We start from the raw sequence: 15,162 nt of genomic DNA, 5'->3' as shown, positions 1-15,162 counted from the left end.
GTGTTCATGGTGACACTTTTCTATATTGGATTTTATAATAAATATTTTTTTTAATAAACGTTTAAGTGACGATACAAGGACGGCGTACGTAGTATATAATTCCTTCTATGTAATGCAATAAAAAGAATGAAATGAAGAAGATGCACATCGGGTCTCGGTGTATGTACCTACCTATGAACTTTGCCTGCAATGCCAAAATGAAGATGGTCGCGGAAGAATAGAGGCAAGGAGAGGGGTAAATGTCAATCCGTCTTAAAGGCTGACGATAATTTCGCTAGGGGTTTACCCAGGTAATATAAAAAGCGAAATTACATATCTCGCCACCAGTTCTGGTTCCTTACTTTGTCAGTTCGATTAGTGGGTAATTTTTTTCTTTAAAAATCTCTACAGTCAAAATGAAAATGGTGAGTGGAGATGGTGGTTATAGTGTGTCGGTGTTTGGCCCTGGTTGGATTTCGCTTTTCGGGTCTATATTTTTAAAACGATTTCTGTTAAATTTTATGCAAAAATTTTATGAAAAATTCTCATGAAGTGAATCATCATACATCTTTTAACCATTTATTTATTGATTTTGATAAATTTCCTAAATTATAAAGATGGGCATTTAGTAATGAACGTACAGTTTTTAGGCTTTTATTTTTATTATTTGGTAAAAAAAAGTTATTTTATTTATTTATTTATTTATAATTAAATTTCATTTGATTTTTATCTAGAAATAATAGGAAAAAATCACAAAAATCGAAATTTGCTTTACATTTTACTTTTTTTTTTATAAAATTTTTGCTCAAGCTCTTATAAGTCAAAATGTATTTTTTTTGCAGAAACATTAATTTGTTCAATAAAAATGAAGCACAGTAAATACATGAAATAAAATAATGAAAAATAAAAATATTTATTTCACATACATTTTATGTATTTTCTCCTAAATCAATTGATTTCTCCAATCGATCTTGGAAGCTGAGTTTAGTCCAAGACCTAAACAACGGCTTTAGTTGCGTTAAAAAAAATTACATAACTTCTTCAAAAAGAAAAATCATAAAATAGTCCAGACAATTGAAGATTTATATGTAGTCTAACTTCAGGACCCAGAAAATGGCTTCAACTGCCTGAAAAAAACCAATAATTACTAAGTTTGCTATAAAAACCTTAAAAATGATAATAACTCCCTGGAAAGTTCTATGTCAATGTCCCAATTCAAACAGTCTAAAACAAAGTGTAATTTAGTTTAAATTTTTAAGATTAATATATTAATATACACCAAAATTAAATATTTTTCAAATCGCTGTATCATTTTTATATAGAGGCTTTATAGATTTGAAAATGCTTTATTACCAATAGTTCAAATTATAAAAAACTATTTAATAAATTAATCCAATTGCCTTAAAGAGCCTTTGCGTCTAACACATTTAACCCGATCGAATGCTTTAGATAAGTCACAAAACATTGCTGCAGCAGATTCACCTTTAGAGCTTTAAAGAAAAAAAACTTGTTGGCTTAAAAATTTAATTCAATGTGATGAAAGTTAAGTTGAGAAATCGAGCTGATTCTAGGGCATGTAATCAACAGTTTAAGAAAAACGATTAACACGTTGCCCCTATGTTAATTATAATTTTTTATTTTAAGCTCATCGTTCTTTCAACCCTCTTGGCCGTAACGTTGGCGGCTCCGCAAGTCAACCCGGCAGACGCACAGGCCCAAGTAGTCAAATACGACAGCGACAACACTGGCATTGACGGATACAACTTTGCGTAAGTTACATTTTTTCTTCTTCTTCAAAGTTAGCTATTCTCAGCTTTAATGTTGCAACAACTTAACGTAACCATAGTTGTACCATTTCCCCAGGTTTGCAACACTACACGTTTCTCTCCCTTCATCACGTGGCCCAGATATTGCAGCGTCCTTGTCTTAATTGTGTTCAATATTTCTTTTCCTTTTCTCATTCCTTCCAATACCTCCCTAATTTGTAATCATATCATCAACTTATTCCTAAGACTCTTCTATATGACCACATTTCAAATGCTGCCAACGTAGCACCTCACTAAGTTGTAAGTTAAGATTTCTACTGCATAACACATTTCTCATTCTGTTAAAAGATCTGGAAGAAGTGGAAAATGATTCCAAATTTATTTCAGATGCCTCGAATATCACAAAAATACTCAAAAAATCTAGAAAATATTAAAACTTTAAAAAATTCCGGAATTTTATACTTGAAAAAGAAAAAATTATTTTAGGTCATTAAAATTAAAAGATAAATTATTTAAAATACTTGGAAGAATTTTATTTTATTCCAAATGCCTGGAATATTGTAAGGATGTTTGAATAATCTAAAAATTTTTTTTTTATTTCAAAATTTCTTGAATTAAAAATTGGAGACAAAAACTTATCCTACAACATTATAATTAAAGGAAAAATTATTTGAAATACTTAGAAGACGTGATAATTGACCTCTAAGGTCCTAGATTAAACAAGATTTTATCCAAATGCCTGGAATATCACAAGAATACTCAAAAAATTTGGAAAATATTAACATTTTCAAAAATTTTGAAATTTAAAATTGAAAAGAAAAAATTATTTTAGGACATTAAAATTAAAAGATAAATTATTTAAAATATTTGGAAGAATTTTATTTTATTCCAAATGCCTGGAATATTGTAAGGATGTTTAAAAAATCTGAAAAATTCTTTTTTTATTTCAAAATTTCTTGAATTAAAAATTGGAGACAAAAACTTATTCTACAACATTAAAATTAAGCGAAAAATTATTTGAAATACTTAGAAGACGTGATAATTGACCTCTAAGGTCCTAGAATAAAATAAGATTTTATTCAAATACCTGGAATATCACAAGAATACTCAAAAAATCTGGAAAATGTTAAAACTTTCAAAAATTTTGGAATTTAAAATTGAAAAGAAAAAATTATTTTAGGACATTAAAATTAAAAGATAAATTATTTAAAATACTTGGAAGAATTTTATTTTATTCCAAATGCCTGGAATATTGTAAGGATGTTCGAAGATTCTGAAAAATTCCAAAAATTAATTTTTTTATTTCAAAATTTCTAGTATTAAGAATTGGAGACAAAAATTTATTCTACAACATTAAAATTAAAAGAAAAATTATTTGAAATGCTCGAAACACGTGGAAAATGACCGTAAAGTCCAGGAATAAAATAAGATTTTATTACAGATGCATTGAATAATATAAAAATACTCGGAATATTCAGAATAGAATAAATTATAATCTGATTCATCACTAATTCTTTCTTTTTGCCATATCTGTCCGGGTTGTATTATTTATTATTATTATTTTTTTTTCTTCTTTTGGGTTTTAGCAATAAATTATTTTTACATTAATTTTTTGCCCTCTATTTACTATTTTTACGTAATGACTTGCTCTACTAGGCTTCCATTAATTCATAGGTTTACTTGGTCTTACTTGATCAACAAAGCCTTCCATTGTTTCGGAAATAAATATGGCGTCATCTGCATACCATTATAAATTTCATCCAACAGCAAATATGGAAGTCTATTAGATTAACGATTCAAAGCAGTAGAGATCAATCAGCTTTAGTAGCAAAAGAGGTTTGTATGTTTGTAAGGACACACAGAATCTTCAATCAAATTTTCTTTAAAATATCCAATGATTAATTCGATCAAAAGCATTTGAAGAATCTATGGATACGCACTAAATCAACGTAAGAAGATTTAGCTGATTGGAACGTTGTTTAGGTTGTCTTTTCTTAAATCAATGCAATTTATTGAACCCAGCTCACTCTACAGAACTAAATTTAGAAAACATATAGAAAAGAATAATTTGGTGCTAAGGTTTGCTTGGATCTGTCAAAGGCTTATGACCGCATCGTTGGGGAGTTACTTGAGAAAGCTGGAACTGTATAGTTTTTCATAAGTTTTATCAATGATTTTTCTGTTGCTCTACAAACTGTGACATAATACTCCTTTAAGCATGGCATTTTTCGAGATCAATTAAAAATAGCTGTCTTTATAAAAAAAAAACTTACACATGCTTAAAAACTACAGATCTTTGAACAAGCAATGTTCAAAAGACTGTAAAAATAGAGAGAAATTTGCACAGGGTATGTATTTTATTCATAGCTTTGGATTGGTTGGTCAAATATAATTAATCATTTGGAAATTGTGCAATCCCTGCATTATAAAAATTATACATGTTTGTGTTGGGCGCCAAAATTGTGACCTGCAACTTAAAAGAGGCTGATTTATATAGACATATTCCAATTTAGCTGAAAACAGGCCTCTATCGATTGTAAATATTTGCCATTTTCTGGCTAATTTTTATTAGTATAATGCAATGAAACCGAACCGTGACTCCTTTTTTTTCCTCCATTTTGAGCTTTAAAACAAGAACGTAAACTCCTATTCTGATAAAGTTACTTAAAGGCTTTTGGAACATTTGAGTCCTACGAACATTAAATTCCGAACATTATCAAGTGATTTGTTCAAATATTACGCAAATGAAAAAAGGCATCAGGCACTCACATTCAAAATTTTTATTAGAATATTTAGAATTATAAATTAAGAACTTATAAAATAAAAACTGTCCTATATAAGAGTGCAATCCACGAGTATAATGGATGGTATGTAGTTGGAGCGTGTATGCCTGCAATATACCGCAATACAGTCGTATCAATATGCTCGGACAGCAGAGCTGCCATTAAGGCTATCACGGCCGCAAAGGTAAGCTCCAAGCTTGTAGTAGAGTGCATAAAAGTCCTAAAAAAACTGGTACAGGTTGGATGCAGGGTCCAGCTCGTCTGGATACCTGGCCACGCAGGCCATGCAGGTAATGAGGAAGCGAACTCTCTTGCCAGACTGGGATCCGCGATTGTGCCGATGGGGCCGGAACCCATAGTTGGTATCGCCAAATGCGTTGCGGTCGCGTCAATGAAGGGTCTGCTGGACAAGTGGATCCACCAAAGATGGACCGAGTCCCCTGGTATGAGACAGGCCAAAGCGCACATAGGTGGGCCCTCTGCCTGTCTCACCAAAAATCTACTACGCCTAAAAAAGACGCGAAATTCGGCTAGAGACAGGTCTTTTAACCGGTCACTGGCACTTAAGAAGCCATCTCCATACTATGGGTATTGCGGACAACCCGGAATGCCGATGGTGCTGTGAGGAGGTTGAAACCGTTGCACCCAGCACTCACGCGCGCCAGGTTCAAATACTTGGGTAACACTTTCAGTGTACCGAGTGACTTTAAGTCCTTCAGACCAGAGAGCCTTATCGGTTTCTCTAAAGCCGTTGGGCTCTGGTAACCCCCGGTGGGGCATGACGGGTCCATCAGGAGACCTATATGCACAACTGCCTTGGCAGCCCACTGTTTCGTTAAATTCAATTCAATGCCTGCAATATAAAATTGGTGAATAGCAATAATCTGATATAAAATTGTAATACATACTTAAATTTGATTAATACTGAAAATTAAAATCTTACAGAATTATATTTATTTTAAATTGAATTGATTTGTGCATACTAATGTACTATGCATTAACACGTAATATATGAATTTCAATTTCAGTTAAGTTATCTCCAAATTCTCTAAGGACGCTTAAAAGTAATTAAAAGATTATTCCAGGTTTTCAAATCCATGGAATAAAGTTCCGAATTTACATTTGAATGTCTGGAATTCAAAAATTAAAGACCTCAACTTAGTTGAGTTACCTCTAAATACCCTAAAAAGGCTTAAAGGTACTTAATACGTTATTCCAAGCACTCTAAGGAAATCATACGACTGTGAGAGACTTGAGGAATTTAAGTGCCTTTTTTTAATGTTAATTTCTGGATTTACATTTGAATAGTTAGAATTAGAAATTAAAGACATCAATTTATAATACTGTTCAACTACTTGGAACTACCTGCGGTAAGTGCCTAGAATGAATACATAAATTAATTTAAATGACTGAAAGATGTAAGAAATTAATGTGAATTGCCTTTGAAAAAAAAGAAAAATGGCTACGTCTACCTGGAAGAAAAAGGCATTTATTTCAAATTTTCCCAAAATATAAATATTTCAAAAAATTAAGCAATTTTGGAAAGAAAATCGCTTTTCTAGAAATAACTTAACAAATTTTGTCCCTGAATATTATTTACAAATAAATAGGTTATTTTAAAAGCCTTTGGCTTATTTTAAGACTACAGTCTCATATAAGAGCATATTATGTATAATTTCAATGAGCTTCATCAAGTCAAGGTTCAAAGTCATTCAATATGCTGATGATACCACCCTTCTTTACTATGACAAAGATCTTTCAAAGTTTCTCTTCGGAGATCTTCAAACATGGTTTGCACATTATCAGGTTATTTTTATATCGTTGAAAAAGGAATTTAATTTGATGCTTAAGTGTTATGGATTTAATAGGGAAAATTGTAGAGAAAATTATGGTTGAACTTAGGGAATATTAGATCCCAGGAAGTAATTTCAAAATATTTCCAAAAATTTAAAAGATATTTTAACGATGTTTATATCGTTATAAGGAGAATTAAATGAGCTTTGATTTGATGTATAAATAATATGGAGTTGATGGGGAAAATTGTAGAGAAATTAAATTAAATAGAGAGTTGTAAGGTGAGGTTTCTTGGCATCTGAGACTAACTTGGAAGCCATATTTAAAAAAAAATGCTTTAATCCTATACTAAGTCAGGTCTCCACAATGTTGTTGTTTTTCTAAGTTTTCCCATATTACGGACATTTTAAACTAAATATCAAATATGCGACGTTTTTTTTTCTTTGGATTTTAAAAACTATTAATTTTCTTCCAGGAAGTTAAATTTATTTCTTACTTGTTCTTGGTCAACTGAAGACGTGAATGTCGATTTTTTTTAAATTTACCTTTATAGAAGCAATAATTGTTTCCTTCCAGGCAGCTGACGCAATTTTTCAATGAATTTCGATCATGTAAAGCCAAAATGTTTGAGTTTTGAGTTTAAAATTAAAATCAACTGCCTGGAAAAATAAAATTATTTCTTGCAGGCAGTTGAATCCCGATTAAAGTCGGGAAAATCGACATTCATGTTTTCATTTGATCAAGAAGAACTAATGAATAATTTTAATTGCCTTGAAGAGAAAATGGATTTTCATGATATTTGGCACTGATATAGAGACGGAACACACTTTGTTAGTTCATAAGTTCCGATTCAAACTAAAGTCCAAAAAGTTAGGATTACGTTTAAAGAAACAGGCCTTGTGAACTGTTGTGAAGTGCATTTTACAATAAGTTTTTTACTTGTTACTATAAATCTGAGTCACATAGAATAAGGTCAGAATATTTAACTGGTTTCTTATTATTGATAGTAGCAATGCCGTTGTATTCCTCCTGAGGACTTGCTTGTTGATTGGTAAAATTTATTTATAGATTTTTTTAAAATCTCTCTTGTAAATTCACTATAATTAGAAGTGAAACTCTCTGGTTAAAACTAGGATTCAACTGCCTGGAAGAATAAAATAAGTTCTTCCAGGCAGTTGAATCCAGTTTAAAATAGGAAAAATGTTCAACTGCCTGTAAAAATTTATTTTTTTCTTTTAGGCAGTTCAAACCATTTCTTAGACAACCAAAACCAACAATGTAGATTTTGTACGATATAAATTAACCTAAAAAATTAAAATTGGCTTTTTGTTGGTTTGTATTTATTATAGATCGTGCTTAAGATGTTGAACAGGAACAGGGTGATAAAGAGAAACTCCTGTTCCTATAGGGTGGTGAGTAGAGATTTCAAAAATCAGTTTCTATCAATAAAAAAGAATTAATTAACAATTCTTCCAAGGGACTGGAAGAAGAAAATGGTAAGACGATGTCATTAGTAGAGAATCGCAATGGCATAATACCTTCAACTGAAGGAAAAATTAAAAATTGTCTTGAGTCAATTAATTAAGAAGAAGTCCGTTTTAAAAGGAAATTTGAATTATTTTAACAGCATCTCATCGATAGCCTTGCTAACATCAAGAAACCCGATTTAAATCAGAGATTATGTTGTATTTGTAACAAAGAACTTATTGAAAATAGCTCTTTCCACCACAACACTTATGGGTCTCTTTAATTCTTCCTTTTTAGAGATAAAAATTACATGTGAGTATAGTAATTGGAATTGGACATTGAGTATACAAGGGTCAATGAGGATAGCATTTACTTTTAATCCTATGAACTATTGCAGAGTTTGAACAGGTCACCTTTTGGTCTATTCTACTCCAGTTTCTTTTGTCTCTTATATAAAAAATAAGCCATAAATTTTGATTCTTACGAAATCCTTACTAATAAAGTGTTTCCTTTGTCAAAAGAAAAACAAAACGGTCGTACGTCTAAATATATACCTAGAAGATGATGATGAAAGTAACGCGTAAGAGTATACCCATCTTCCGACCTTGTCCTTTATTGGTGTATTTCGTAACCGGCTGTAAATAATAATCAATTAATAAAAGGAGCCATAAACATTCCAGTAGTTAGTTATTAAGTAACTTTAATTATTTATAGTGAAAATGTTGTTTCTGCTAATGGTAAAATTTTTATGAGGTTTTTAAGGTGACCACTCACTTACAAGCTAAAAATCTCAAGAAAAACTGACAGTACCTTTATGAAATAAAAAACATAGTACTTAGAAAAATATTTTAAACAAATTTTATAGAAGGCAAAAATCAATTAAATTAAAAGTTTTTAAAATATCCCACTTTTTGTCCAGTGGTCTCCAAAAAAGAGGTTTGGTTTTCAAGGTGACCACTCACTTTCAAGCCCAAAATCTCAAGAACTACTAGAAATATCTTTATGAAATAAAAAGCGTAATACTCAAAAAACTATTTTGAACAAATTTTATAAAAGACAGCAACCAATTTAATAGCAAGTTTTTAAAATATCCCGCTCTTTATCTAGTGATCCCTAAAGAAGACATTTGTGCCTTTAAAGTGACCACTCAATTCCAAACTAAAAATCTTAAGCACTACTAAGAGTATCTTCATAAAATAAAAACGCTGTTACACTATTACTATTGCAATTAATAAACTAAATTAAAAATAATTCTTTTTTCAAACAGTTTCGAGACTAGCAACGGTATTTCCCAGCAAGAACAAGGCACACTTCAAAATGCCGGATCAGAAAACGAAGTTATGCAGGTCCGTGGTAGCTTCACATACACGGGTGCAGATGGTGTTGTTTATACAGTAACCTACATTGCTGACGAGAACGGTTTTCAACCCCAAGGAGCCCATTTACCCAGCAGAAAATAAATTATTTATAATGTTTATTGAATATGGTTTAATCCACTAAGATAGCACAAATCAGCAGTATACGCACCTAAGAAGAATCTTTATTTCATTCCTTATATATTAGTTGGTTGGTTTCTTGTTTTTTTTTTATCACTTGCACTATTTATTTTTACACTTTTGCATTCACCTTACTGCCTTCCATATTATATACTTAATGCCAATCTTATTATATAAATAGGTTTTAAACATATATGTGAGATTTTATATATGATATATAAGTTATTGTAAATATATTGTGTTAAGGACAAATAAAGAAGAATTAATTATTTTTGCCTTATTTAAGTTATTGGATCCTTCATTTGGTTTCTACCATGAAACAGACTTAACATATTTGAATAGATAAAAAAATCTTGATACGGTCAAAGGCGTTACGAAAATCAAAGTATATTGAAAATTAATTAATTTTGGACCAATCTCTCTTATTCCAATGTTTCGTAAACGAACATCTTCAGCTCCAATAACTTAATTAGAAGAATCTGTGTACAAATTTTCAAATCTCTAACTTATTTAGTCTCAGAGATATGGGCATTTTGTGCGGAGAGAATTTCAGTTTTTTTTTGGCATTTTTTTCATCTTCCAAGGCTAATATCCTCATTTAAAACAAAATAATGGAAAAATGCTGAAATAGGTGTTTAATGATTTTATTAGAAGAACCTATGTACAAATTTTCAAGTCTCTAGGTTGCATATTTTCAGAGATATAGCCATTTTGTGCTGAGAGAGTTTCAGTTTTTTTTTTGGAAATTTTTTTCAACTTCCAAGGCTCATATCTCTATTTAAAAAAATATTATGGAAAAATGCTGAAATAGGTGTCCAATGATTTTATTAGAAGAACCTATGTGCAAATTTTCAAGTCTCTAGGTTGCATATTTTCAGAGATATAGCCATTTTGTGCTGAGAGAGTTTCAGTTTTTTTTTTTGGAAATTTTTTTCAACTTCCAAGGCTCATATCTCTATTTAAAAAAATATTATGGAAAAACGCTGAAATAGGTGTCCAATGATTTTATTAATAGAACCTATGTACAAATTTTTAAGTCTCTAGGTCACATATTTTCAGAGATATAGCCATTTTGTGCTGAGAGAGTTTCGGTATTTTTTTTGGAAATTTTTTTTAACTTCCAAGGATAATAACTCTATTTAAAAAAATATTATGGAAAAACGCTAAAATAGGTGTCCAATAATTTTATTAGAAGTACCTATGTACAAATTTTCAAGTCTCTAGGTTGCATATTTTCAGAGATATAGCCATTTTGTGCTGAGAGAGTTTCAGTATTTTTTTTGGAAATTTTTTTTAACATCCAAGGATAATAACTCTATTTAAAAAAATATTATGGAAAAACGCTGAAATAGGTGTCCAATGATTTTATTAGAAGTACCTATGTACAAATTTTCAAGTCTCTAGGTTGCATATTTTCAGAGATATAGCCATTTTGTGCTGAGAGAATTTCAGATTTTTTTTTGGAAATTTTTTTCAACTTCCAAGACTAATATCTCTATTTAAAAAAATATTATGGAAAAACGCTGAAATAGGTGTCCAATGATTTTATTAGAAGTACCTATGTACAAATTTTCAAGTCTCTAGGTTGCATATTTTCAAAGATATAGCCATTTTCTGCTGAGAGAGTCAGTATTTTTATGAAAATTTTTCAACTTCCGAGGCTTATATCTTTATTTAAAAAAATAATATAGAAAAACGCTGAAATAAATGTCCAATGATTTTATTAATAGAACCTATGTTCAAATTTTCAAGTCTCTAAGTTGCTTATTTTCAGAGATATAGCCATTTTATGCTGAGAGAGTTTCATTATTTTTTTTGGAAATTTTTTTTTAACTTCCAAAGCTCATATCTCTATTTAAAAAAATATTATAGAGAAACGCTGATATAGGTGTCCAATGATTTTATTAGAAGAACCTATGTACACATTTTTAAGTCTCTAGGTAACATATTTTCAGAGATATAGCCATTTTATGTCGAGAGAGTTTCAGTATTTTTTTTTGTAAATTTTTTCAACTTCCAAAGCCAATATCTCCATTAAAAAAATATTATAAAAAAACACTGAAATAGGTGTTCAATGATTTTATTAGAAGAACCTATGTACAAATTTTCAAGTCCCTAGGTCACATATTTTCAGAGATATAGCCATTTTGTGCTGAGAGAGTTTCAGTATTTTTTTGGAATTTTTTTTTCAATTTTCAAGGCTAATATCTTTATATAAAACAATATAATGGAAAAACGCTGAAATAGGTGTCCAATGATTTTATTAGAAGAATCTATGTACAAATTTTCAAGTCTCTAGGTCACATATTTTCAGAGATATAGCCATTTAGTGCTGAGAGAGTTTCAGTATTTTTTTTTTTAATTTTTTTCAAATTCCAAGGATAATATCTCTATTTAAAAAAATATTATGGAGAAACGCTGAAATAGGTGTCCAATGATTTTATTAGAAGAACCTTTGTACAAATTTTTAAGTCTCTAGGTTACATATTTTCAGAGATATAGCCATTTTGGGCTGAGAGAGTTTCAGTTTTTTCTTTGGAAATTTTTTTCAACTTCCAAGGATAATATCTCTATTTAAAAAAATATTATGGAGAAACGCTGAAATAGGTGTCCAATGATTTTTATTATAAGTACCTATGTACAAATTTTCAAGTCTCTAGGTAACATACTTTCAGAGATATGGCCATTTTATGCCGAGAGAGTTTCAGTATTTTTTTTTGTAAATTTTTTTCAACTTCCAAGGCTAATATCTCTATTTAAAAAAATATTATGGAAAAACGCTGAAATAGGTGTCCAATGATTTTATTAGAAGTACCTATGTACAAATTTTCAAGTCTCTAGGTTGCATATTTTCAGAGATATAGCCATTTTGTGCTGAGAGAATTTCAGATTTTTTTTTGGAAATTTTTTTCAACTTCCAAGGCTAATATCTCTATTTAAAAAAATATTATGGAAAAACGCTGAAATAGGTGTCCAATTATTTTATTATAAGAACCAATGTTCAAATTTTCAAGTCTCTAGGTCACATATTTTCAGAGATATAGCCCTTTTGTACTGAGAGAGTTTCAGTATTTTTATGAAAATTTTTCTTCATAAAAAAAACTTCCGAGGCTTATATCTCTATTTAAAAAAATAATATAGAAAAACGCTGAAAAAGGTGTTCAATGATTTTATTAGAAGAACCTATGTAGAAAATTTGAAGTCTCTAGATCACATATTTTCAGAGATATAGCCATTTTGTGCTAAGAGAGTTTCAGTTTTTTTTTTGGAAATTTTTTCAAATTCCAAGGCTAATATCTCTGTTTAAAAAAATATTATGGAAAAACGCTGACATAGGTGTTCAATGATTTTATTAGAAGAATCTATATACAAAATTTGAAGTCTCTAGATCACATATTTTCAGAGATATAGCCATTTTGTGCTGAGGGAGTTTCAGTTTTTTTTATGGAAATTTTTTCAACTTACAAGTCTAATATCTCTATTTAAAAAAAATATTATGGAAAAACGCTAAAATGGGTGTCCAATGATTATATTAGAAGAACCTATGTACAAATCTTCAAGTCTCTAGGTTACACATTTCCAGAGATATAGCCCTTTTGTGCTGCGAGAGTTTCAGTATTTTTATGGAATTTTTTTTCAACTTCCAAGGCTAATATCTTTATTTAAAATAATATAACAGAAAAACGCTGAAATAGGTGTCCAATAATTTTATTAGAAGAACCTATGTAAAAATTTTCAAGTCTCTAACTCACATATTTTCAGAGATATAGCCCTTTTGTGCTGAGAGAATTTCTATATTTTTTTTTACATTTTTTTCAACTTCTAAGGGTAATATCTCCATTAAAAAAAATATCATAGAAAAGCTCTAAAATATGTAGCCAATAATAATTATTAGAGAAATATATATGCAAATTTTCAATTCTCTAACATATTTAGTTTTAGAGATTTGAGAGAGACACTGTCTAGGCATAAATGCATTTTCCAATCTTCTAATCTATCATACAATCAAATTACATAAGTATTCACAAGAAATCGTTTATAAAAATTAATACATATAGTTATTTAACGTTTCTAGATAATAATTTGTATTTCGTCTGTATATAATACCTTTCAATAGTAGGGTTTGGTTCAATTTACTTCTGAGTTAATTAATCTTTTGACATTATAAAGCTTATAAGAGGTTTTTTGGTTTTTCTACTACTGCTTATAAATAGCTTAAAGATTCCTTCCTATCTTAAAAACCTCGTCATAAAAGTAGTCCCTTTACATGGTTTTGCTCCATCTATCTCTATGCTGACGATACCTAGCTCCTGTCAGGATTTACTCATAATCCACGTAGATTCTGAAAAAAGTAACTATCGCTAATTATTGGTTCCAATATACAAATGCCATTTCTTTATTTTAGTCAGAAAGTTTGCTTCGCTACTGTTGTGTTTTTCTAGACTTCTTAAGTATGTATTAGCTGTCTCACTTTTCTTCTTTAATTCTCTTATTATCTCTCACTTTATTAGTTTCCTTGTTTTTCTATTTTCGGTTCTTCTTGGCGTAAATTAATTATTTCTTCCAGGCAGACGAGGAAGAATTTGAATGTCAAATAAGGTAGTTCTCATTAATGGTACTCTATAGGGCCAAAACGAGCATTATTACTAAATCTTCTTAAGTATGTGTTAGCTTTCTCAGTTTTCTTGTTTAATTTTCTCAATATTTTGCACTTTCTTCGTTTGTTTTTCACTCGTTTTAATTTTTTGCATTGAGCATCTTGAAGTGTACCATCTAAAGTTCCTAAGAAATTCAGTTAATTTAATTATGAGTTTCAGGCAGTTAGTTTGATAAGATTTGGCATGATATGGCTTGTCTAAATATATTACTATACAGGTCCTGCCTTATTTTTATTAGTATCGAACAATTTAGATCCAAAACGGCCTGTTTAATGCACAGGCAATTATTATTCTAAACTCAACTTAGATGACGAACCTGTTTTTAACAATGTACAAGTAGCATTTCGAATTAATTGTCCATAATGGTCATGTCGAGTCACTTCTTGGTCTGCATATAAAAATGCTTATTCGTTATTTCCAGTCGATAGGATCGCGTTGATATTTACAGAAATAACATTAAATTTTAATAATGCGACCTTGTCCTTTTTCTACGATTTTAATTCAAACAATCACCACTAACACCACCACCACCTGTCTACTCATCTTCTTTTAATAGGTTCTCTTCACATATATTTCGTTTTACTTGATTCGAACAACCTTGGATTCAATAATAATATGTAGTAGAAGGAAAATTAATTATTGAGTTAATTAATGTTTTATGAATGAGTTAACGGAAATTATTGTAAAATATTTTATTAATAAGGAAAATTGCAGAGACTCTTTTTTTTCAAAAACTCTTTAGTAATTAAGATGAACCCTAAGGCTCTTATTATTGTCACATATTATAAAACAAATTATATTAAGTAATCGGTGCTAATTTAGGCATTTACAATTATGCTATCAAATCATGTAATATTGTTTCTATTTATGAGGTAAAGAAAGTGGGTTATGAATGTTAAATAGCATAAAACGTTTATGGTCTTAAAATATTGGGGATTATATTAAATATTTATCTCATTTTGAGTTTGTTTATAAAGCAGGCAGATTTGATTGAAGAAAAAAAATGATTTCTTCCAGGCAGTTGAATCCAGGTTAAAATAGGAAGAACTTACATTCATGAACTGCTTGAAAGAAAAAAATTATTTTTTCCAGGCAGTTGTACTCTGGACAAATCTAGGTTCCATGTACAGCATATTTGAGTGCTCACCAGTTTTTGAGTCTCTAACTATTAAAAAATTCCTGAAAAATACAGAGCGCCTTTAATTTACACTATTTACTA

At 29.9% G+C, this 15,162-nt stretch overlaps 1 protein-coding gene across 1 annotated transcript; it reads left to right on the top strand.

The window, feature by feature from the left end:
* The first annotated feature begins 246 nt into the window (after positions 1–246).
* Positions 247–9,556, top strand: LOC126746011 (endocuticle structural glycoprotein ABD-5-like). Its single transcript, XM_050454098.1, has 3 exons — positions 247–404; positions 1,624–1,748; positions 9,057–9,556. Exons 1-3 carry the CDS (start codon positions 396–398, stop codon positions 9,247–9,249), a joined length of 327 nt encoding a protein of 108 aa, XP_050310055.1. The 5' UTR covers positions 247–395; the 3' UTR covers positions 9,250–9,556.
* Positions 9,557–15,162: the final 5,606 nt, after the last annotated feature.

This window comes from Anthonomus grandis, chromosome 16, assembly GCF_022605725.1.
Source record: "Anthonomus grandis grandis chromosome 16, icAntGran1.3, whole genome shotgun sequence".
Taxonomy (NCBI): Eukaryota; Metazoa; Arthropoda; class Insecta; order Coleoptera; family Curculionidae; genus Anthonomus; species Anthonomus grandis.
This window is presented reverse-complemented; position numbering and strand designations above follow the sequence as displayed.

What these genes read in the sequence shown, in the direction of transcription:
- LOC126746011 (XM_050454098.1), top strand. An exon ending in ATTGACGGATACAACTTTGC is followed by an intron (nt 1,749 to 9,056) that starts GTAAGTTACATT and finishes TTTTTCAAACAG; the next exon opens with TTTCGAGACTAGCAACGGTA.